The sequence below is a fragment of the Streptopelia decaocto genome, assembly GCF_964273445.1.
Source record: "Streptopelia decaocto genome assembly, chromosome: 5".
Lineage (NCBI taxonomy): Eukaryota > Metazoa > Chordata > Aves > Columbiformes > Columbidae > Streptopelia > Streptopelia decaocto.
The window spans coordinates 3343149-3369418 of NC_138659.1; the positions used below are offsets into that span (position 1 = coordinate 3343149).

At 42.7% G+C, this 26270-nt stretch overlaps 2 protein-coding genes across 8 annotated transcripts in view; one reads left to right on the forward strand and one right to left on the reverse strand.

Moving 5' to 3' along the window:
- Positions 1-26270, forward strand: part of PRDX1 (peroxiredoxin 1) — a 350258-nt gene that overhangs the window by 106392 nt on the left and 217596 nt on the right. The window lies entirely within an intron of this gene.
- MAST2 (microtubule associated serine/threonine kinase 2) overlaps positions 1-26270 on the reverse strand; it is a 186906-nt gene that overhangs the window by 71288 nt on the left and 89348 nt on the right. For 2 of the 7 annotated variants that reach the window (XM_082054634.1, XM_082054633.1), the window contains exon 1: positions 25536-25697. The exons of 4 other annotated variants lie outside the window; for them this stretch is intronic. In XM_082054634.1, coding sequence (XP_081910760.1) covers positions 25536-25562 — 27 coding nt within the window. In that variant the 5' untranslated portion in view covers positions 25563-25697. Of the gene's footprint in view, positions 1-25535; positions 25743-26270 lie in introns of those variants that run through there. One more of the 7 variants, XM_082054632.1, reaches the window with a different exon arrangement.

Below are 26270 nucleotides of genomic sequence, written 5' to 3' on the forward strand. Positions count from 1 at the left end.
TGCCATAATTTCTGTCTAATTTGCTGCTGGCTGAGGCGGGCGCACACCTGCTCACACCAGGCCATACAGGCCAGGCCTTCTGCATTATTAACAGCGCAGGAACAACTCTGCAAAGCCAAAGCAAATGAAATGTCACAACAGATTACGACGAGTGGTGCAGCCACTCTCTGCTAAATCAAGCCACTTTATGCTGAAATATGGTGCAAATACACTCCAAAGCTATATTTGTTCTTACATGAAAAAAAATAGAAAGAAAAATTCCAATTATGGAAGAGACACCCCAGAATAAATATACACAATATTTAATGAGAAAACACACCCCAATCTTCTCAAGCATTGCTATCTCTTCCTTCACTTGTTATGCTTTATTCTCCCACGCAGTTACATCACAAAGTGTGAAAGGATGATTTAATGAAAACTAAGCATAACCACATGCTTTCATTTCCCATTTCCTCCAACTCTATTATTAAATGCTTCATGTAGCGTAACTGCTTTTTAAATAAGTCTCTACCCCACAATTCTCACAGAAGATAGTTTATCACATTCTTTTATCCAAAAAATTCAAGCAAACATATTAAAGAATGAAATGGCAAAGTGATTTTATATTGTTTCAAATCTATTTACCATGTAGCTTACAATGATATACAGGTGTGTGATATAACAAAGCCATTCTAAACACACTCCCTAAAGATGCAGCCAGGTAACAAAGCACACTAGCTGAAAATGAGCAGTTTCACAAGATTCAAAAGTGAGAAGGTCTAATATAGATTTTGCATAATATAATATGAGAAGTCACTCAGGTTCTGTGTAGGACACAATGTGAACAGTTCACTTTCTTTCAGAGCATTTTCTTAGTTAAGTATCAAAAAATGCTATAATTTAGCTCTTTATCAGCTAATTGCAGTTTGAAACCTCTAATTTAAAAGCTATTCTAACAAAACGTTATTTTGGAAATAATCTCCAAACCAGAGCGTGGCAATGGAGTTGCCTTTTCTGCACAGATCACGGGTTTTCACACAGATGTACAGGAGAGCAATAACCGGGGTGGGATTATGAATGTAAATGGGACTGAGATGTTTGTAATTAAATTATATGCCAAAATTTCAAAGTCCATATTCTGTAGGTTAGACAAGCAAACCCAATACACATATGTAACATAAACTCAAATACTCAAATCAACAGGTAATCTTCTCCCTGAATCCAGGGTTTATTTCCTAGCAATGATTCAACTTTTCAATAAACTATACAGAAGCTCATAAAAGATGATGTGCCACCGACACCTCCGTAACTACACAGCCTTCCACAACTTGATAGTTGAAAAGCTATTCCTCTAGTTGATGCAAATTACCCGTTTTGACCTGATTATTGCCAGATAATGCAAATGCCCATGCAGACACTACCCCAGGAAACCCCCGGACAGACAGAGCATGGGGGGTTGGTCTATCTCTGAATGCTGCTCTCCTTCCAAAAAAAGGAAACATAACAATACCTATGGTTCAGCAGAGCACGAGCTGAAGAGGTTCAGTCTGTAGGTAGAAGGCAAATCTCCCCGTCCATCAGCCGGTTTGCACTGAGGACTCCCTGCCGCTGGAACTGGCTATTCCCCCGTTGGGATAATGGCTTTAAAGTAAAACAGGGTAGATTTACATGAGATCTGAGGAAGAAAATCCTCACCGTGAGGGTGGGGAGGTGCTGGAACAGGCAGCCCAGAGCCGCTGCGGATGCCCCATCGCTGGGGGTGTTCCAGGCCAAGCTGAATGGGGCTTTGATCAACCTGGTCTAGTAGAAGGTGTCCTGGTGTCCCTGCCCATGACAGGGAGCTGGAACCAGCTGATCTTTAATGTCCCTTCCAACCCAAACCATTCTATGATTCTATGAAATTGTAGTTTGGAAGGGGTGGAGAGGCCCTGTGCTCTTTTCAGCTCCCCTGGAAAGGTTTTGCCCTGTTGCTGAGACTCATCTTGCCAACAATGGAGACAAACAATACCCACCCTACTGAAGAGTTTCGGGTTTTGTGCCTGCTTGTCAGAATGTTATGTTCACGGTATGCTTTCGTACTACCTGGAACTACAGTCCTGCCTTGGCTTCTAGGCAAACTCTAGGGCCTGACTTATTGCCGTCCTCAGCTCTCCAAGGGGCAAGATGGACAACATCAACTTTCCTAAGAACCATCCGGCATATTTAACCTGCAAGCACTTTCCAATCTATTAGAGTACAGAAAAGTTTGAACAGAACACGGCACCGCATCTGGACAAACATGCCAGAAGAGAAGACACGAGGGAGAGTATGTTGTTAAACAATAAATCTGCTCCACAAGTCCTCATCTATAACCAATCACTCACCATTTCGTGTTGCTTTGGGCAAATTCACCATTCTCAGTTTTTCAGTTCTACACGGCTTTTGACAGAAAGGTTTCCTAGATATTTTGGGTTTCTCTCAGAAGCTAAATGGACTGAAATATCTGGCCTTTAAAAGAAAGCCCCCCCAGGTAAGCCGCAACATATATTATCACGCCTTGCACCACTGGTACATCGACCGCCTCATCCTTCCTACATTTCTGACCCGTGCGTCACTCCGACCACCATCTGCTATGAGAAACATGTTCTTTTATCACTCTTTTTATCTCTCTCATCAACAGAGAGTACATATTGTACGTTCCATCCGGCTATGCAAAAATAAACATTTATTGGGACCCTTCTAATCAATACACTCATTGAATGACAGAGAAGGAAAAAGGATGCCCAGGGCAGAGCTGCTTCTAAATGTCAAAGAAGTTGAGAGGCAGGAGCTGGAGTTCTGAGAACACAGAAAATGCCCAGTGCAGCAAGTAGAACTGGTATAAAGGCACACAGAGTGATACACTATATGTAAATCAAGCGTCCAGTTATTAGCTCCTGTTGTGCTTTAACTTGTTTAGGGACACAGGCCTGTCCACAAACAAGTCTCAGATAAAAATTATAAACTTAAAAGAGACAGAAAGACTTACAAAAATAACATTAGTTAGCTATACCGCTGTGTGTATCAAATCGAATAAGCAGCCTGCTTCGAAATAACAAGAAAATACACCTGTAGACGGCATTTCAAGCGACCGGAGCAGGGAAGGCACAAAAGGCAGGAGGGGGGGAGGCACAGGGTGCGGATCCCACCCTGGCTCAAACAGCAAGGGGGAGTTTCTGGAACACTAAAGCCTCATTGCATGGTAAACCTCATGCTTTTGTGTAACGCTTCCTTGCTATCTGAGCCAAATGTTCATGATGCAATTGCTATCAATTTTTCATAGGAGGATGGTCATTCCAGTTTAATAACTCTGCAGACGCACACTACACATAGATCCACCCACACACTGTGGACATTATGGGAGCTCAAAGCTGCAAAAAAATCATTCCCAAAACTAAGCAGAAGAAAAAAACCACAAACATTAAAATCCAGGAGCTGAGAGTTAAAGTGCCGAAGGGTAAAGTAGCTCTGCCATTGCCTGAGAAAGTATCTCTGGTCTAAAAGCTGATATACTAGAGGAGGCTGAAGATGAAAATCAATTCCACTTACAGGGAGATGGTGGAGAGCAGTAAGTACAAGTACACAGATGCATCAAAAATAATGGATGGGAGCAGTGACGACAAAAAGGAAAAAAACCTAAATCCTAGTAAAATCGGAGTCATAATTTGCACAACTATTAAAAAAGCAGGTGTTTAATTAATGTACCCCTTCCAAAATTGGGTCAGAATGCAAATGAAGAAACCACTGAAAGCTTTTTGAATGTTTTATGTACTTATTCGTCGCTAAAGGAACTAGAAGTAGGTATTATTTTTACAAATGATGTTCGACAAACTTCAGCACAAACAAGTGGAGGCAAACATAGCCCAAATTTTCTCTGAGACTAACAGGGAAAGATAGGACTGTTAAATAGAATTACCCTATTTCCGTATAAGTAAAACATGGCTGTAAAATAGATTTCTGGGAGCCAGATATTGCCATAACTCAGCTTTGTCACCATACCTGTTCTGTTCCACCACAAAGTCCAAATCCAGCATGAAAGCAAATGAGACCCATGGAAATTGCAGAAAGCATAAGAACCAAGACCCAGAGGAAAACAAATGCAAATACTTACAGAAAGTCAGGTCTTCAAATTGCACAGCAATCATGCTTAACTTCAGTCTGCTAATTGTAACATACTAATTTACCATGCAATCAAGACTGGAACAAAATTAAAGGACAGGAAAACATACAATATACTGGAAATAGGTAATTTCAAATGCCAGCGCGCAATTCCAGCGCATTTCCTTAGAGATCAATGACTGTTCTCATAGGTGCTTGCAGAACATTTTAATCCCCAGGCTCAGATCTCTGGGTCCAAATACCAAAAGTAACTCCTTCAGCATCAAATCAAACACACAAAGCGATTACTTCTTCCATTAATTCTGCTGAAGTAGTTGAATTGATATGCTTAGTACTGCGTAAGCACAGCAGGCAGTAATGGGTTTGGGGAGACTAATGCAAGCACCATGCTGCTCTCTAAACATAACATTTGCTTAGATTTTCAACACGCTCTGTCTTCATATAAAATATCACAGCTGAATGCCAGCTCCTCAAAGAAAAGATGATGATTTATTGCGCTCGCAACCTCAAGACACGTCCAGTTTACTGCACAGCGTTGCTGACGATGGCCCGGAGAGGCTGCTATCGGGTGGCTGGGATGTCACATCTGGCACAAGGACTTCTCCTCATTCCCCTTCTGAATCCCCATCTCTGGGCCCTTCCGCCCCCAGCCAACAGCAAGAATGGGCTTTAAAACGAAACTTTTAAAAGGTCTGGAATAAACTAAGAGATTTCACTACTGAAATGCTTATTACTTTATCTACAAAGCTACTCTAAAGAGCACTTGGGTATTATGCTGTAGTCCTCAAAATAACAGCAAAAAAACCCGACTGGACTATGGACTGGGAAAAACTATTCAGGGAATATTTGATAATTAGCTACAAATGTAGAATCAAATAATTTCAAAGGTGTTTTCCTTAAATGCAGCACGGGCAAAGGTTCCTCAGAACCAGCTACATCTCCAGGTCCATCCCAGAGCTCTCAAGCTGGTGGGTGTCCGGATCTAAAATCCACTTGTCAGAGGCAAACAAGAGTTAAAATAAGCAGATGCACAGACTTTGTACAGATTCCAAAACCCAAATGTGTCGACTTCAATTAAACACAAGAACTGCACATTTCCAGGCCAAACACATGCCAGCATGTACTTTTTCTCTCTAAGCTTCCGTAGTAGCACCGATCTGATTTGAGCGTCCTCTGAGGAGTTCAGAACCTCCCTCCTCCCGCTCTTCTGAAACCAGTCTCTTTCCTGAATATTTCATTTTCCTCACTTAAAACAGCAGTGTAAAATCATTTTACAATCAGCAGCCTCCTTCATGAGAAGGACCCAAATAATTCAAGAGGTCGTCAGTGATTTGCGGGTCGCTTTGCTTCCTCTCGCACAAGTTCGGACTTGAAAAACTGGTTTGTCCTGGGCAATGGCCAAGTGCTCACACAAGAGTTTCCACCCCAATAAAGAGCTTTCAAAGCCTAAAACTTCAGTGTTAACCCTGTGAGACACTTTGGGTTTTAGTCCAGCTGGGAAACAGTCGACAGTGTTCAAAATCTGATTTACACAGGATCCCAAATAAACTAGAAATTATAAACAGCTCAAGTGTATTTCCTGAATCATCCAACTTATTTAGGATATTAGGAGGACTTTCTTTCCACTCATGGTGCACACGTCACTTTCATTGTATTTAAGTAGCACAAATATCTCCTAATTGAGTGTATTGGAAGCTCCCAAAACTCACCCATTAGTGAGCAAAATACCCGTTACATTTTCGCGCAGTCCCAAAGATCATTCTCATAACGAGCTTGTCAGAAGATAAGGTAGAATCTCTTCCTACGCCCAGTGCTTTTGTTCTAATGTCATCCTGAAATACCAGCAAAAGCAATTGGAATAAAAGAGTTCCAGGTCTTTCAAATCCTCCACAACGTAAGGGCAATATTTCTTACTTTATTCATTTGAGCAAGGCAACGTGTGGCATGACAGCTGTCACTTTACAGGTAATTATAGTATAGACTCACATTTTTAAGATTAGCTGTACGTTACCACAAGAAAGTATTCTGCTAGCATCAAACCAATTGTTTTCCTTCAAAGTGCCAATGTATACATGGAGGAGGTGGCATCCTTCTGACACACACGGCTTTTAGTGTCAATCCAGATGGATCAGCATGAAAAAGACACTGAATCCATGGAAGGGATAAGGATGGACCCACTGTTGAACACAGTCCTGTTACGGTAGCTTAAAAGTTACCGTGAATACACCAATGCATTGGAAGCTCCATTTACGAGCTTTTGGCCACTTGATTATTTCCCACTCACTCATTTACATCCCAGTTAAAGGTCATTTCTCTTCTTGTTTGTGTGTATTTCAATAATGAAGAGCATTTTTCTTGGTTACCGAGGAACTGTTTATAATGACATACAACGATTTCCAGAGAATCACTGATTTTAGAGGTGTCTTGTTACTTAAAGATAGTTTTACACTTTAAGGGTAGTTAATTCCTGGGATTTTAACAAATTACTAAATTAGTGCCTCACTGGTGCCCTTTCACTGAAAGGAAAAGAGGAAAAAGAATGAGAGCATCGATGGCAACAGTGGACACACAGCCAGCACGTCCTTCCTAACAGAAACCCACCTTTGGGAGCCCCCAAGTTGTCTTTCTAGTCACTTCAATACACGATTCTCCCCATCTTAATTCTGCAAAAAGAAAGTCACCAAACAAAAGGGACATTATTGAAATCCGTAGCTACAGCCCGTTCCACCCAGACAGGATTAAACTATTGAAAACATGAGGAAACATTCATAATCATCCCTCTAAGTCAGTTTTTCAAGACCAACTTGCACAATTCTGCACTACTGTTAGAAATACCAAACGGCAAACGTATATTCAGGATTTGCCCAAAGCACAAGAAAACAAAAGGATTTCAAACCAGACACTTAATTTAAATACGTCAGAATGATGCTTTATCTTTCCATAATCCAATTTCAATAGGTAGTGCCTCAGCACAGCTGATACCCGAATACCAACCCCACGTGCCCTTTGAACCAAGGAACTCTCATATTTCTTCTACAGTTGAAAATCATCAATATTTATACAGACCCAGTCTGACAGGTAAATCTGATTTATGGTTATGTCGCCCCTCCCACGACAAACTCCATATATTTACAGTTTGCTCTTGACTTTCTCTGTCCTTCTGGGAATACGCTCAAGAAGAACCAGCCCAGTAACCCCGAGCAGGGAGCAGATGGTTCACTCCTACGGTACCATTAGCTGCAGCGAGAATCCCACCAGCTGCACACGAGAGCTCATTTCAACCAAATGTACCAAGGAGCAAGAGGAGTCCTTCCCATTCACCTCCTAATGCAGGAAAAGCCAGATGGGAGTGAAGCCCTTTAGGATTTTTAGTAGGTATCAGAAGCCATCGTTACAGAGAGATGTGCCACAGCACGGTGGTCACAATACCATTAAGAATCCATCGTTGCAATGCAAAAACAAATTATAAAGTAAGAAGAATCAAAGGTGGAGAAGCACAGATTGAAGAGCACACAAGCTATTACAAATGCAGTAGGACAGTACAGATGTTTTACAAACAGAGCAGAGGAAAATTGTATTTGACACAGCAAAAAAATATCTGCTGCTAATAATGCTGGAGATTGCAACGTTACAGAAGAAATTTCAATTCCAATCATCACTTTTATAAGTAAGAAGCTTATTAAGAAGTGAACATTGTGCTTGAAAGGGCAGCGATTAAAGTGTAAAAATATTTATTCATTTAATAACATGGTACTTCACTCTAAGAGCCCAGGTGCCACAATCCCCATAGCATCAATGCAAACACGTCCCGGCGCTGTATGTACAGCGGCCTCTCTCATAGCCCAGATACTCTTGAGAGCAAAGTTACTCCATACGTGCACGCATGTTTTCAGGACTGATGCCCTGCCAAGCAGCACCGTGTAACAGTGCGTCGTAGAACTAGGTGATTTATCACAATGCACACAGGACCGGCCCAACCTGCCTCCCCACGGCCCCCGGGACAGCGGGGCCGGCGCTGGTGTTCCCAGCAAAGCGCCGCACGTGCTCCAACACTCCATTGCCAAGGCTGACGGAAGGCTGTGCTTTCCCTGTTGTGCACAATGGGATTTCCAGCCCGTGACCTGGCGCCGCTGCTCTCTGCTCTGAATCCTCACACAGCGCTTTGATCATTTCGAAATATCTAATACTCATTTATGGGATTAAATCAATAAAAAGTCATCTCTTTTCCATTAAGATGTGCAGCAGATTTACAGATCAATTTTTTTCCTTTTGTGCTTCAACTACTAACAAATAAATGGAATTTTAAATCTTGAGTAGGAGTTTTCCGACAAAATATTGCACTTGAAGCCTTGTTAGGATGTCTCAAACTGTTTGTGCCCTTGATGTCTCATTTTAAATTCAAAATGGTACACTAACAAGGTATTAAAACACAAAGATACTTAATTTTTGTTATGAGAACCACTGCAGTGTCTGCTCTGTATGGCAGCCCATGATTGTTGAATTTTCACAAAATACTCGCTTTACAGACACTGAACACCACCCAGAATGCAGTGAGCTTTAGAAACACAACCTTCTGCGAGAAGGAGCAATAAACAAGTTGTTCCATAAGCTGCGGGTCTAACACGGGTTATTTTATTACAGAAACCCCCTCCCTCACCCGCACGCACCAACACCCTCGCTCCTCCCGGCCCTGCCCGTCTCCCCAAGGCCGATTCCACCGCGTGGCAGCCAAGGAGCACCTGAAATCCAAGTCCTACCGACATTACCCTTTGGAAACTGAGGCACGGGACGGTACTTCCATAAGGGAACACTGAGCTTTATCTCAGCCGCTCCCGCTCCCCCATCAAACCGCTGCTGAGTGTGACAGTGACTCTGGGAGCAGAGCCACGCACAACCCGAATCTCATGGACCTCTTTAAACACCAGGCTAAAGGCAACAAAACTTGTATTTGGGAAGGATATCATCTCAAATGGAATTCTTTGCAACTAAGAGCTAAATTTATTTGCTAAATCTTTCTTCAACACCGGGAAATTTTCTACAAATCGCTGTCAGCACAGAAGACAACTTTGAGAAGATGTAAACCAGAGGTATGGAACGATAGCAGGAAACACAGAGCACCCCGGGTATATTTCTCTGTATGAGCTACCATCTTCTAAAACAGCCGAACATTGTTTCTGATAGCCGGTGAAAAAAAATCACCCTAAAAATCAAGTCAAAGCTTATATTCTGAGTCTTTCATGGATTTTTAACTGTATCGACAAATCAACCACTGAGAAATTCTGACATTAACTGCACCCGTTTACTCCTAAACCTCAATATACTGCTTTAGTCGGGATTAACTACCTGCCATACCAGTAAGTTTTCAGGCTACATACATTAAGCTCCACAGAGCACATGATGAGCAATAATTATATTGATATTTCCCAGTCTGGAAGAGACATCACCGTACCGCATCAGATCTGATATCATTTATTAGCTCACGCCCTCCAATGTGATTTTATCAAAATCCAGACAGCGGTGTGAATACAAACACTCACCAACTACTGCGTTAACGTATTTATGTCTCCGAGGAAATAAAATGCTAAACGTATGAAGAATGATTTAAAATAGAAGGTTATGCATATCTCTAAGACGACTGCAAGTGTTATAAGTCAAAATATTTCCAAGCCCTGCCTACTGCTGCCTATTTCATCATAATACTCTTTTGCTACTTCAAACACTAAAGCAGCTTGTTCTTAGTAAAGCATCTATCCATCATTTTGTAGAAACAAGCCCCTTATCACATTCACATACTGTGAGAAGGAACAATGCATTTAAATAAATACCTTAAAAAAGAACGATAAGTGGATCTGCACAGTACGATTTTTACAATGAACACAATTACAAATCATTAAGAAATGAAGAAATCATACCTAACGTCCTAGGAATATGATTTAATCTGTTAAAAAAGAAAAGCAGCAAGCAAGCCTGAACAGTATGAAAACAAACAGCTTAGAAAAACATAGTCAGAATTACTCGCAAAATCCTTAGATTACCTTTTGGATCGTCTCAACATGCTGGTAGCAGGCAGGGAGAAATTGGACAGCACTGTCCAAAAGGAGTCAGACATGATCTTTAAAAGCTTTCATTGCTGGGAAAATACAGCACAATCAAGCTAGTAGCAATAAATAAGGAACTAAATAATACCAGTGACAGAGCCAATGCAAATTCCCTGTAGACCTTGCAAGCTGTTCCATTAACGTGAGACAGGCAGGCGAGCGCACCCGCGGCTGCCGTTTCCATCCTCCATCCCTGCCGCCGCCTCCACCTTGGGAGGCAGCGCAAACGCGATGTTTATTCCCTTCCTAATTTATACACGCGTCCAAACTGGAGTTTCTTGCTTTATATACATCTCTCTGCGTTCATCCAGTTACAATCGGGTGATTTGCAAGCAAAACCGTAAGCAGGCTCTGTTTGCAACTGCGAGTAAGGCAGGGTTTTGACGCCGTGTCTGCACAGCCAGCACCACTTACTGCCTAGTTTTTGTTTTCACTTTGAAATGGTGGCGCTCTGCTTCAGAACTGAGGCACACCAGGCGCCTTTTGGTTATTTTTTCAATTCATCATCCATCTTTAAGCAAATCCAACCTTTTGTCTTAAATAACACAAGGGAATATTAAAAAGAAAAGGCTAACGATGCCACCTAAGATCAGTTTTAAAGCAGAAATCCATTCTCCTGAAGTCGGCCGCACCACGTACACGTCAGTCACAGCAAACACCAACTCCCACACAGCACCTGGTGCCCATAAAACAACTCAGTAGCTGAATTCTGACAACAAAACGCAAGTTCAACTTTTCCCCTTTGTGCCCATAGAAACTCCTTGCCATGTTTTTGCTTTTTCCAGGGTCTAAACAAAACCTCACTGTAGCAGCCTTTTTTTGGTTTTAATTCCAATATGCCATCTATTTTCTTTCTATTGTGGCTTTTTTAAGCACTTGTGCCAGTAGGGAAGCTAATGACGTTCTCATATTTCAGCCTTCTTGAGTGGCTTTTATCACAGCCATGAGAAAGATGACAATCAACAGCTGGCACTGCCTTCCAAGCACAATACAGCCCTTAAAAAATACACATCAATGTCTGGGAGAAAGAAATCCCAGTAGGTTCCCTTTAGCTTTCCACAGAATCACATGAAAGGATTAGATGGTCTTCGTAACTTTCCATTAAATAACGGCACATTTTTAATCCGGGTATTTATCAAGAATTGCAGCATCTGATTCAGCTTCCAAACAGGGAGACGCGGTTTTGCTGCAGGAACCACGTCTCTGCTCAATGCCACCAATGCCACCATCTCTTCCAGTGCTTTTCAACACAAATGAATCTAAATCACACTCTGGTTTGATTTCACTAAGTTAATTGAGAACACAACCAGACAAAACTCTGCCACCGTCTACTACTGGTGAGAGAGAGTCAACACATTCACTTTTGTAACCGCATAGTAACACACACCAATCAAGTGGAGCAACCGAGGAACAGCATCTTAACGTTATATTCAGAATATTACACGACCTTCCAAGTCCAGTAAGCCCTGGTATCGAAATACCCAGGTTTACTGGCAGCTAAAACATGAATGGAAATTTTCGAGCAATAACGGGGGGAAAAAGGCACTCGGTTAACTAACAAAATAAACCCACCGCCACACAAATAAATTCCACTGCTCTTGGGGGACACAGCGCAGGGCAAGCAGGGCCAGAATGGGGTGTTCGCATCACTGGGCACCCGGCCATGCACCCCCCTGCTGTTTATTGTGGTTCTGCAGGGCGCTTGGCCGAGAAGAGCAAAAAGCGCTTTGGGAATTATATAACGCTGGTTCACAAATGACAGGAATTTCTTTAACGCTTCATATTCCCGCTTTTCAAAATGCCGGTTCTATATCCAACAGCGAAATCTAAGCGTGCAAATCGGCACCTGCAAAGGGCTCGTTTGGGGACCATCCCCAGACATTAACTACAGAGAAGTTCAGAGTCACGACGCCACACATGGAGATGCAGCATTTTTGCCAGAAGAACAGAACACCACAATGAAACCAAACATATTTTTAAAATATGTCATGTTTTAAAATACAACATCAACATTTGCAAAATTCGCTTTAGTCGTAACAAAAGCATGAAGCATAAGCATTTTCTCACATCTACAGTGAGAAATGAAATCCTCCTAAGGACCTATATTACCATCTCTGCATGATAAGCAAAACATTTTGCAAAATTAGGACTAGAAACTTCACACCAGTTCCAAAATGGAGCCTTCTGCATATCAGAAACCACGCTGAGAAAAATAGTGTACTCACACAAATCTGTTATGAGATGAGCTTTCTGTTTTAACTCATGAAAAGAATAATTTGCCAGAAAAAGAAGAAGAAGAAGAGGAAGAAGAAGAGGAAGAGGAGGAAGAAGAGGAAGAGGAGGAAGAGGAGGAGGAAGAGGAGGAGGAAGAAGGAGGAGGAAGAAGGAGGAGGAAGAAGGAGGAGGAAGAAGGAGGAGGAAGAAGGAGGAGGAAGAAGGAGGAGGAAGAAGGAGATGGAGATAGAGATGGAGATAGAGATAGAAGGAGATGGAAATAGAAGGAGATGGAGATAGAGGAGATGGAGGAGAAGGAGATGAAGATGGAGATGGAGATAGAAGGAGATTGAGACAGGAGGAGATGGAGAAGAAGGAGAAGGAGATGGAGAAGAAGGAGATGGAGAAGAAGGAGAAGGAGAAAGAAAAGGAGAAGGAGAAGGAGAAGGAGAAGGAGAAGGAGAAGGAGAAGGAGAAGGAGAAGGAGAAGGAGAAGGAGAAGGAGAAGGAGAAGGAGAAGGAGAAGGAGAAGGAGAAGGAGAAGGAGAAGGAGAAGGAGAAACCTCTCTCCTTATACAATACTTCCACTTGCTTTTCAGGAAATTCAGTCTCCATCAATCTCCCTAATGCACTTTCTCCACTTCATGCCCAACCTGTGCTGGGAAAACGCTCAGAACATCCCAGCAGCTCCGGTGCTGATGGAGCATTTCTCTGCCAACCAAATATGTGGCTCCCAACGACACCGCGGCCACGGGACAGTTATAAATGGCCAACGTCAATGGCTTGCCCCATTTTTGATCTTTACCATTACCCAAGTAGGACATCAATTAAGCTTGACATTAAATGAGAATGCAATTAGGCAAACAGTCCAAACAAAACCCATCACTTTCTGGACTTTGCAGCAGTTACATTTATCATCAAATAAATTAACTTGGTATAAGACCATCTTCTTTGAAATAAAACCTGCCATTTTAAAAGCAAGCTGGACTCCTTGTAAAGTTTGAAGCGGTACCAAGGAGATCATTGAGGTCATTTTGGAAAAAATATCGGGAAGGTCAAAACTCTAGTGAGTGCCTACATTTTAAGTTGACTGTATCTTAAGAAAAGTTCCCACAAAATATTCTTGACTATATTTCTTAAATATCTCAACCAGGCTGAAACATGTAGCAGTCCAATAGCTTCCAAATAAAGATAATTTTTTGAGTCCCGTTATGGTAAAGGAAAACTTATAATGGAAACGAGCTGAAATACTACAGGTTGAGAGAGGTTCTCCTGCCCCTCTGCTCTGCCCTGGGGAGACCACACCTGGAATCTTGTGTCCAGTTGTGGCCCCTCAGTTCCAGCAGGACAGGGAACTGCTGCAGAGAGTCCAGCGCAGCCACCAAGATGCTGAAGGGAGTGGAGCATCTCCCGTGTGAGGAAAGGCTGAGGGAGCTGGGGCTCTGGAGCTGAACAAGAGGACACTGAGGGGGGACTCATTCCTGGGGATCAATATGGAAAGGGGGAGTGTCAGGAGGATGGAGCCAGGCTCTTCTCAGTGACAACCAATGGTAGGACAAGGGGTAATGGGTACAAACTGGAACACAGGAGGTTCCACTTAAATTTGAGAAGAAACTTGTTGGGCGTGAGGGTGGCAGAGCCTGGCCCAGGCTGCCCAGGGGGTTGTGGAGTCTCCTTCTGTGCAGACATTCCAACCCGCCTGGACACCTTCCTGTGTAACCTCATCTGGGTGTTCCTGCTCCATGGGGGGATTGCACTGGATGAGCTTTCCAGGGCCCTTCCAATCCCTGACATTCTGGGATTCTGTGATTCTGTGAAATACTAATTGGAAAAACCCTACCTCTTCCTAATTGTTCAATCATTTGAATGGTTACATTGTATGAAGTGTCACATAAATACGCGACACTTTCAAACTTAACTTTTTTTAATAGTCATATAACTTCTTTAATGGCATCAAATCCATTAATTATTCACTAGAAATATCCAGAAATCAAAACTGTTTTCTAGCAAAGCTCAATTATTTGGAAGAGTCACAAAGATAATGTTCTCTCTCTCTGTAAAGGGAATATCAATTTTATTTTAAACTTTAAATTGTATACCAAAGCATAAATTAAAGCAGATAAACTGAAGAGATGATTAACAGAAGAAGCAGAAGAAGCAAGAGATGAAGAGATGATTAACAAAATAGTTAAAAATGTGAAACGTGGAAAAACTTTAGCAGAAAACTTTCAATACAAAGAAAGGAAGAAGTTCGTCCTATGCATTTCTATAAAAGGGAGGGTTCCTTTAACAAAAAATCCATGAAAGATGTGTGTTGAGCTATTTGGGGCATCATTACTATTTGAACAGTGACCTACGCAAACGAAGAACGGGCTTTGAGCCGACTGCAATCTCCAGACATGTGAGTCTGACAAGAAACATTAAGTTGAATAGATCTTTCAGGTTCGTTTTTCTATCGTTATTTGTAGGTTATAAAAGCTTAGATTTCTTCCTTTTTTGGCAGAAATCACCAAGACAGTTCAGATGTAAGGAGCCACACTCTTGCTCTGCAGTTGTTCACGCAGATTTCAATTGCTCCCTCGGCATATTTATCTGAGATTAAACTAAGACCTGACGGCCAAGCTTCTGGAGGGTAAAGAACAACCAAACTTCCCCCTGGTGTGTATTTCCCATGCAGGGAACATCCCAGTGACTGCACTGGTTAATGGCTCAAAGGATCAGCAATACTGAAGTAGCTCTCGGGCACTGCACACCCATACAGCTGAATAAAAGCTGCCAGCTCCTCATGTAAATTTAATTGGGCACAGAGAGTGAATTTGCAGGGGTTGCCATCACGGTGGACGGCCTGAAACGCCACCTCATTCACAGCTTACGCATAAGCAACTGCTCTGATTTCATCCTCCTAAAACAACTCTTGCAAAATGGGTCTCGGATATAGAGGATGTTAACTACGGCTCTATCATCGCAATTAGTATTTTCCAAATGGAAACGCTACCAAATAGAGATAAGAAGCAAGCACTGCTAAAACACCAAGTTGAATATTTAATAAGAGTCTTTGTATTTCTATATATAAAAATATCATGTATTAGTAAGCCAGTATTTCATACGACACCATTCTTTCCAAACAACACTAGTAAGATATTTGGCAGCTCCAATACAACATAAGCTTAACGTTATTTCAAGCTCATAAAATTGATGATTGGGCTCAGATGCCATGGAAAGGTCAATCACCCTCTTTAAACAAGTTACTAGAACTCCCATTCTTTCCCTCGCTCTGTCCTCTTCATGCGCGATTCAAATGTCACTTGTTTTATTCAATCAGATGTAACCTCAGTATTTGACTCAAATTCCATTAAAAATGGCCTTTGTAGGGACTGAGGACTGAAGAACCACCAGTGGATGGTTAAATCTGAACCAAGACAAGACACCAGCAGTTAGGGTAGAAGGGATTTCACCCGGTCGACAGCACGTTACCCAGAAGAGCAAATCAAACCTCTAAACTCTAAAACGACCTCTGGCATCCAATTTATTTCTTAGGTATAATTCGGGCTGTTTGCTCCAAGCTGACCCCGCAGTTCAGGACCTTCCGCCCCGCAGCTCGTTTCCTCATTGCTCCGTTAACGCACTCAGGCTCGGCCGAAACGGTGAGGGTGTTGTGAAGCCCTTTTCCTACAGCTTTTCTGAGACAAAAAGCTGCTTTTGAAGGATGTTGGCTAAGAAGAGTTATTCTGGGAGCAAGGGGAATGCTAATGTAATGAACAGGCTAAGAGGATGAATTTTACATTTTCAAGCATAAATTCTTAATGAAGTTAGAGCACGGGATAAGAATAGACTTTACAAAATAAGCCATGGTGCAGAAGAGACATGAGAAATCAGAACCATGCTTGGGAAACATCAGGGGTGCTGGTATGCAAGAAAAAGAGAGTTCATCCAGTCTGCAAGGCAGAAGGACAGCCTCATTTGGCCATGAGTTTTTAACATCAATCGGTCTCTATTTTAGTTATAACATCTTCACAGCGGAAGCTTCGTTTTTAATCTTCAAGTCTGGAAAAGCCATGATAACAGCATTGACCAGCAGGCAAACAAACACTCGAGGTTGTGAACCTCTGAGAAATATCTAATGTACCCGACAGAACGAACATGAGAACAAGCCTGGAACACCCAGTTTATATCACTACAGATCGATGCATCTCTATAAACTGCAATACAGTGATCCTGGGAAACCCACAAGAGTGGTGCATTACAAATGTAACGCTCCCTAAAACATACATACTATTTGGAAGCTCTTCTAAAGAAGATATTTGGTTGATATATATGATTTCTAACATTTATGTCCACCTACATATAAGTAGGGACATACATGTTAGAGGTCTGGATGTGGGATCAGATTTAACAAGTTAAGATAAATTGGCCCCAAATGAATTCTCTCCTTTGAAACAAACTACAGAATAGGCAGATAAGGAACTCTAGATGATTTCTGCAGTCTCCAGAAAAGTATTCATTGTAAGATACCAAAAAACGAAGTTTGCAAGGCTAAATCTTACTACACTATAGTGTAACTCATTAAAAATGGCACAAATAAATCTAAACTAATACAGCTAGAAACAAAAATATATAACAGAACTGCTCATTTTTTAAATAAACATGATTTATTTAGCCCACCTCGGCAATAAGCTTTTAAACCATATCAGATAGAAAGACAAAAGAAAATTCAGATACATGGAAATACTCATCTTATACTCACTTTCTTCTTCCATATTTTGATTAGCAGAGCTTGCATTATACAGATTTATTGGGAGAAGGGAAAAAAGTATGCAAAATTTATTCACATTTTTTATATTTTCTAATACTCTACCTATAAAAATGCAACTAGTAATAAAAGCAAATAATACTCCCAGCTGCAAATTATTTGGTACAACACACAAACTACTAAACAAACAGATACGCCGGGACTCGCAGATCACGCCCGCAAACCAACAGCACCTGCCTGGCTGAGAACGCACTTTCTGCAGAGAAATCCCGGCTTGCAAAGTTGTTAAACAAAGCACTTTCCACTATACCAACCACTTACAACAAGAGCACGTAAAAAGTAGAGTGGGGCCTTCTGTGGTGTGTTCTGCGCCTGCTGGGGTTTTTAATCCGGGGAAGGCTGCAGAAGCGCCGGGTCGCGGTGCTGCGCTCCATGGTGCTCGGGAGGAGGCTGCGCACACCGAGCGCGGGGCGCAGGCTGGGACACGTCCCCACGGGCTGGGCCCCCGGGCCGAGGATGAACACGGCTCTAATCAACTCCATCCTGTGCCAATTAATGCTATGTTCTCTGTGAGGGCAACACAGACATTGGTGACTTAAAGCAAGACTTCTGGGGTGTGTTGGTTCATTTGGAAAATTGGACATTGAATGATTTTGGAAACTTCCAGTTTCTCAGAAGCAGAATGAACAAACGGTCTCATTAAAATCATAGAATCACAGAATCGACTGGGTTGGAAAAGACCTCAGAGATCATCCAGTCCAACCCTTGGTCCAACTCCAGTCCATTCACTTGATCATGGCACTAAGTGTCATGTCCAATCTCAGTTTAAAAACCTCCAGGGACAGCGAGTCCAGCACCTCCCTGGGCAGCCATTCCAATCCTGACCACTCTCTCTGCACAGAATTGCTTTCCGATATCCAGCCTCAATTTCCCCTGGCAGAGTTGAAGCCCATGGCCCCTTGTCCTATTGCTGATGCCTGGGGGAAGAGACCAATCCCCACCTGGCTAGAACTGCCCTTCAGGTAGTTCTAGAGAGTGCTGAGCTCAGCTCTAAGCCTCCTCTTCTCCAGACTAAACAAGCCCAGCTCCCTCAGCCTCTCCCCATAGGTTTTGTGTTCAAGTCCCTTCCCCAGTCTTGTTACTCTTCTCTGGACCCGCTCCAGCACTTCAATCTCTTTCCTGAGCTGAGGGGCCCAGAACTGAACACAATACTTCAGGTGTGGCCTCCCCACTGCAGAGCACAGGGGAAGGATCACTGCCCTTGTCCTGCTGACCACACTGGTTTGGATACAGGACAGGATCCCATTGGCCTTCTTGGCCACCTGGGCACACTGGTGGCTCATGTTGAGCTTCCTGTCCATCAGTCCCCCAGGTCCCTTTCTGCCTGGCTGCTCTCCAGCCACTCTGTGCCCAGCCTGGAGCGCTGCAGGGGGGTGTTGTGGCCAAAGTGCAGGACCCACCACTTGGCCTTGTTGAACTTCATCCCATTGGAATCCGCCCATTTTTTCCAGTCTATCCATGTCCCTCTGCAGAGCCCTCCTGCCCTCCAGCAGGAATACAGCACAGAGGAAAGCTGATATGGATTTTTACCAGATTTCTTTTGGTTGAACTTCTCTGCCCTAAAACTTTGCTGAGAATTATAACTTGACCCATTCTGTTGTTATCTTAAATTTCTCATCTATTGCCAAACAAACCTGAGACTCACAGGAACACAAAAATAGGAACAACATAATAGAGAGCGCAAGAATGATGTTGACTTTCTCAGGCAAGCTGTAACACAAACATGCATCATCACTTCTACTTGTGCAGCTGGTCTAATAGAACCGAAAGAAAAACTTACACAACTTGGTTTGTCTTCCTTTTTAGTATTTATCTAAGTAATTGCCTATCTCAGCACGTGACAGCACGGCTCTCATTGCACAGCAGGTCTTTCCCAGCTGGCTGGATCAATAACAGCCCTGATATAAAGAAAGGGAAGGACAGGCAGGAAAACAAAAGCACCCAGAGCTCTTTCACCACGGCAAAGATTACGGTTTGAAGATTTTATTTTCGAACATTAATAATTCATAATGACAGTGTAATGTAAACTAGGTTAGAAGATTATGCTCTCGAGTGCCACACAAGGGATTGAATGACTGAATAATAACCACCGGCGAATGCAGCAAAATTTTAGGAGACGAGGGGAAGGGAGAACTTGGAGGACTAGAACAAGCATCTTTTAAATGAACAAACAAAAGCAGGAATAGAGAGATACTGAAGAAAAGGGGAGAAGTAAAGAGAGCACGAAAGGATACGCTATAGAGGTGAAGGTGTCTTGCACGTCTGGCACGGTACGGTTTTGAATATTCACAGCAGAGCTTAACTTTGAGACAAAAGTCCAACTTAGTTCAGAGCAGGTGGACACAGCTGAAATAGGACAGAATTCCAAAAACTGGTGCAATGTTTCCCTGAAATCTTCTTCGTGTTCTAAACTTCCCTTGTGCTTCCAGTTTAATATTGATCTGCTAAACGGTTTATCTCACTACATCAGAAATTGCAACTCACAGCTTCCAACAGCAATTTCTCCAAGAAAACAGATCTAAAAGGGATCTCCGGCTCACTAACGAAGCAGCTGTGTCACACTCACTGTTCCTCCTCAGCTCAGGTCTGTTAAACTGACCCCCGGTACTCAGTGTTAGTGCTTCAGAGCGGGGTATTACCGGCCCTGTTTGCACACTCACCGCTTTTCCGAGGCAAAAGTAAAAATAGCACCTGGTTGCCTCACAGTACAATTAAAGACAAGTTTTGGAAGACGCGTGGAACTGTCTACCAACAATAATAAACACATGACTGCCTGCTTCAGAATATACGTTTCTTTCTCAGAATGATTCTCTTGCCAGGAATCTTTCAGCACATGGGTTGTTTCTATATCTGTATTCAAGATCAAAAGGTCTTTGAGGGTGGAACTATGTGGAAGGAACAATTTTGTAGCTAAATGAGAGCACTACGATTGTTTGAGGAAATCACTGTTATTTGAGGATAAGGACAGAAAAAGCAAAGCTTCAATACTTCCTATAGTCTCTTCAAAACCTTCTGAGCTTTTTGTTCCTCACTAGAAGTTGCCAGCTCGTGCCATGAGTTGGCTCACATGCAGGTACCAGCAGATCCCAGCCGTCAAACACAATCATACTGAGAAAAACAGTTATAAACCCCTTGGCTTATAGGTGAAACGCCCAGCAGACGTTATAGGCCTCCAGCTCCTGAAGTCACAAGTATGTTCTCCGGTTTCCCAGGTCACATCAAATCAGCAGGTTATCCTTCACAAGTGGTCCCGCAGAGGGCGGCCAAGTGGGGAGGCTGGAACGGGACAGGAATTCACACCTCGGGCTGCAAAGCCCAGAGTTTAACTCTTCCGCGACTGCAGCTCCAGGCGGGACACAGGGATTGTAGCATTTACATCACGTCTCCACGTGAAAAAATCATACCTCCATCTCCTAGATGGGAAAAACTATTCCTGAGAATAATAACTGGCACTAAAGAAAAGGAATAAAGTGAAAAAATTCCATTAAAAAATAAATGAATTCTTGGAAACGTATTCATTCAATGTGAGATGGAGATTACAATTCAGTAGGTTACCTACTCAAAATTCAGCATTTCACATTATGCATAATGATATATTCACAAAGTTATTCTGTTACTCATTATTCCTGAATTGCTTATTTACATGGTTTCCAAAAGTGACATTACACTGTCTTGCAGGCAACTCTGACCAATTATTTAGTGCACTTGAGAAAGCTGAACCTGTACCAAATCAAGCACTAAACCAGGAAGACGTCACTTGCTGCAAAACCAGAACGATTTCCAAATGTCTTTCAAGTCCTCTTCGTTAATCCTCTGACATTTGTCAAATAGAAAATTCTAACTGAAATCAACTCTTAAAACCTGTATCAAGTGCTTTTAAAATAAAAGGAAATTGAAGTAGAGAGAGGAAACTACCACCAACTTGACGAGCCTTGAGGTATTTCCAAATAAAAAATACAAAGAACTTCATCAAGTTTGAATTCTGAAATGTTTTTTATCTTCCCTAAAAATATGGAACTTCTGTATACAGGTGCTGCCCTACTGTTGTAAAATATGTGTAGTCTTCAAAACCCAAACCACAGGTGACTCGGGGTGGCACATGCCCAGAATACATCCTTGTACTCTGGAAGGGAGTTCTGCTCCTGCCTTGAAGTAGAAGGACGGGAGTTACAAGACCCTCGTCAAGACAAAGAGTCAAAGAGTCGCAGGAGACCCTGCAGACACGAGGGAGACGTGTCCATCCCCACTGCTCAGCGCGACACCGGGACGCACGTTCCTTCCCTGGGGGTCCTGGGGACAGCAGGGTGACCATGAGCCAGCACTGGGCCCTTGTGGCCAGGAAGCCAATGGTACCTGGGGTGGGTTAGAAGGGGGTGGTCAGTAGGTCAGAGAGGTTCTCCTGCCCCTCTGCTCTGCCCTGGGGAGACCACACCTGGAATATTGTGTCCAGTTGTGGCCCGTCAGTTCCAGCAGGACAGGGAACTGCTGGAGAGAGTCCAGCGCAGCCACCAAGATGCTGCAGGGAGTGGAGCATCTCCCGTGTGAGGAAAGGCTGAGGGAGCTGGGGCTCTGGAGCTGGAGAAGAAGAGACTGAGGGGGGACTCATTCATGGTTACAAATATATGAAGGGTAAGTGTCAGGAGGATGGAACCAGGCTCTTCTCGGTGACAACCAACAGCAGGACAAGGGGTAATGGGTATAAACTGGAACACAAGAGGTTCCACTTAAATTTAAGAAGAAACTTGTTCCCAGTGAGGGTGGCAGAGCCTGGCCCAGGCTGCCCAGGGGGTTGTGGAGTCTCCTTCTGTGCAGACATTCCAACCCGCCTGGACACCTTCCTGTGTAACCTCATCTGGGTGTTCCTGCTCCATGGGGGGATTGCACTGGATGAGCTTTCCAGGGCCCTTCCAGCCCCTGACATTCTGGGATCCTGTGACTCCCTGCAGCAGCTGCCACGTCCCAAACCGCACTCACGCACCAGACGAGCCTCAGCTCTAAATGCAGGTCTCCTCTCACCCACTGCAACAGCTTATACAAAAAAGTCTTTAAATAAAGGCAGACAACCCTCCCAGTATATCTGTTGAATATCTATGTATAGTATATTCTTGTTACTTACCACAGTTATTGATTAAATGCTTGTTTCCTAGAATAGGGGGTTTATGCAAATAAACTAATACGCTCCTAAATTATATCACAGATGTCCATAAAATCCCAATTATATAAAACTCCTAACATTGTAATTACACACTGATCAAGTAATTATGTCCTGTGCTCAAACACTGAGTGTTCTGGAGGAACATTAGGTTTCCCATTTTGTTTTACTTAAATAAGATAGCAAGGATCTGACCACTCTCACATTCAGAAACGGTGACCAGATTGTGGACAGGCTAGAAAAAAAACCACAAGCAAACTATGAAGCTATTCTGCAAAGCTACACAAAAATCAATAGTTATTATCACTAGATATTATTAAGGCTAGAACCTCCATGGGAAAACATTCTGATAAAATAATATCTACTATATAGCCCGCTAAGAACATGTTTCATTAGTGGCACGAATTCTTGAAATGAAAACGCATGAGAAAATATCCCTTGGATAATCCATCTGAACCCAACTCTTCCCTTGATTTGTTATGATACAGCCGATTTCCACTGAGACTCCACCAGAACACGTTCACCCTGGTGACCACAAACTAACCTGTTACTCAAAGTATTGACACCAGTTGGTGTCTTGCTGAGGGTGACACAGGTGTAGCGTTTTCTTGAAACAAAGGAAATGCACGTTCCTTTAATCACTGCTAAGTTACAACAATTAATTCATGATGTCTTTTAAGCAACTTGACATCAAGAAAAGCTGTAAATCTATATTTCAATTAAAGGACAAATATGGGTGTAATAAGATACAAAGACTTGCCAACTCATAAAGGGACCAGCTGTGAAACACGGCCTCATTTTCTCCTCCAGTAATTTGACTTTGCTGCTACCCCTACAAGAGCAAAAGCCAGATCCCAAGTATGAGCCAAGGCTTTGGTTTAATTTTGGACACCATTCTCTTTTCTTCCTAAAGATACATGACCTTAATTCCAACCCCCGGTTCTATGGATATAGCAGTGTGACTTCACCTGCTATCAAGTTTTTATTGTAATCATGCCACTTCACATTTCCTTTTACTCTTCTGAAGGGTTCCCATTCTTTTCAGTTGTTCAAAGGCTGTGTACAAAATACTTTCACTCTTCATTAGGTTAATTCTGTCAGAAGCCAGGAACTTCCATACTAGCTGTAGGATGCGCTTGATGTCAGATGCACCAACAGTTGTTCATCCATCCATGTAAAAATATCAACAGGAAAACAGGCAAGAAGGGGAAAGCTGCGTCAATACTTACAAGTGCAATATACTGATGGTAAAAAGGAACATTTAAGATGAAGGCATACGCTCTTTTAGTGCCATTTTCCACCAGTTCCCAGTATCACTTGCACCGCCTGGCAAACCTGGGGGTGTTAAGCTGAGCAGATGGGGGAGAGCAATAACGACCCAGAGGAACTTTGCTCTAAACGAGCAGGAATGGGCGGCACTGGTACCGTAACCAAGTAAACAACACTACAACAAAGACCCGCAGGATAAAACAGGATCAAGAGCCGCACAGGTGAAAGCAGCGAGGACCAAAATAAAAAGTTATTATAGTAGACCTAAGCTCTTCCACAGAACCATGTATCTGTGAGTCATCAACCAGTCAGTATATGGAGAGCAGATGGCTGAAGGTCCCATATGTGAAAAATGTTATCAAGAAGAGACCATAGTAACAGTGGGATATAACTAAGACTTTTCTATGAACTACTCTTAAAGAGAAAATGATTCACTGACCCATGTCGAAAGCCTGAAGATTGAAGGATTCTCGGAGGAAAAAACGCAGTAAATACCAAAAAGGCTTTTGAAAATAATCGATAATCATTAACAGCCTCTCCAGAAAGTACACTTCCCAATGACCTTTAACAATAATCTAATTTTGATAATTAATTAGCATTTACAAGTCTGTTAATTAGCCCCAATGTCAAACAGCACTTAATTGCATTTAATCACCCTTGTAAAGGAACATTAACCAGGACCAGCATTTAAATTTTAAAAAAACAAAATAAAAAAATAACTTAAAGCAATATTGATGTCAATGCCATTAAAATGCCAGGAGTCTGCTCTTTAGTCACTGCCCTTCATTTCACCGCAAGTCTTGCCCAAATGAGAACCTTATTAAGACATTGCCGCAGGTCTGGCCAACGCGCGGGGAACGGGACGGGGAGCGCAGAACAAGGACGGACACACACCGTCCCTTTCCTTTGCTGACAGCCTGATTTCCACCCAACAGATGTAATGTATGTTACTCTCCATTAGAGGGACAGATGCCTAAAATAGCTCAACTTCACATTTTCTCGTTACTCCGAGCAGAGCTGGCCAGCAAAAGCAATCTCCCTCTGAAATAACAGTCTAGATTCAGGGGCGATTGAATTACCACCTGATGAGCAACCGAAATCTGAGCAGCAACATCCACTGTGCAGCATGTGAACTGCCATGGTCCCGCTGGCTCAGGTTTTCCGTAGGTACCCTGAGCTCGGGTTTCATAACCGCGCACACAAAGGAGGGAGAGAACCCTGAAGAAAAAATACACCAGCCAAGCTCTTAAACGCTTCAATACAAACTGAGCTGGTTTGGACTTTCTTTTGTCCCATTTACAAACTCTTGCACCCCATCTTTAAGCCTGCCAACAACAGGCCTGATTTTACTTGTTAAGCTTTGCAGAGCCCATGCTTGGAGACAGAGAGTTCAGCCTGCTGGCTTCTACAGGACACTCATGTGCATTTACAAGCAAGAGAACAGAGCGCAGCGTGTTATCACACACCCACTGACCTAGGCTGGGCTTTCTAAGGACCCCACTCTAGGCTGTTTTACTTTTAAGTTGGTTTTCTTGACATGAGCGATGCCTGGGAGGGCTCCTTTGCTGCACATGCACTGGGAAGCCAGCGCAAGCTACAACCAGGAATTTGCATGCACACACGGGTAGACAAGTTCCCATTCCTTACCTCTTTTTATCCTCTTCCCTACATAGGGCCTTAAACTACACATGAACTAGAAAAATCCGCACCAACAAGCAACGTCAACCCGAACGTTAAATAGTTGGAAGTAAATTAAGACTACAAGGCTGTTCCTTTCTGTTAGGTATTATTCTCTTCAACTACAAAGCTGGTAAGTTCATAAATGGTTACACCAACACCAAACTGTTAGAGGTTCCTAGTTGGTACCTGTCCTTACCTCCACTGGAAAGGATGGCTGTAGCATGGGCTAGACGGATTGCTCTGGGCTTGGGAGCTCAGGTAAAATACTAGAGGAGAAGTAACAAGCGCACAATCAGCACTGAATGGGAATTTAAGGTGCTGCAGAGCTGGAGCAGGTGTAGGAGAGAACACGGGCTGCTGGACGTCACCTCCGCGGCAGCGGGAGAGCAAAGGAGAGGAGATTCTGACAAGGTACCACAGTAGAAAAGAAACAGATTGTTGTCAATGTCACACCTTCTGTTTCGATAATAAAATAAAATATTTCCAAAATACCAGTTATATCTTCTTAATAAATGCAATAAAATAAGTGGTCAAAAGTCATCATTTCAATTATCATACAAATCAAAATGTATTTGTTAGTCAATTTAATATCTATTCGACGTTACTTTTTCACTATGAAACTCTGCCAATCTCGAATTAGCTAAATCCTTTCTTTTTGTAGCGATTCCCAGGCTTTGTGGAACACACACCACTGTCAATCCTTCATGTAAAACTTCTCATTGAGAAAAACGTACAAAGTTGATAATGGCACCAGTAGCAGACATGGACCATTTCTATCACAGCCTTCACAGGCTGCGGTTTGGGAGCCACGGGGCCGTGTCACAGCCGTGGCAAGAACAGAAAGATCCAACTGCGAAAACACGAATTATCCAAACCATTAACTGAAAAACAACATTTAACACCGGCAGCGTTTATAACAACAACTCATTAA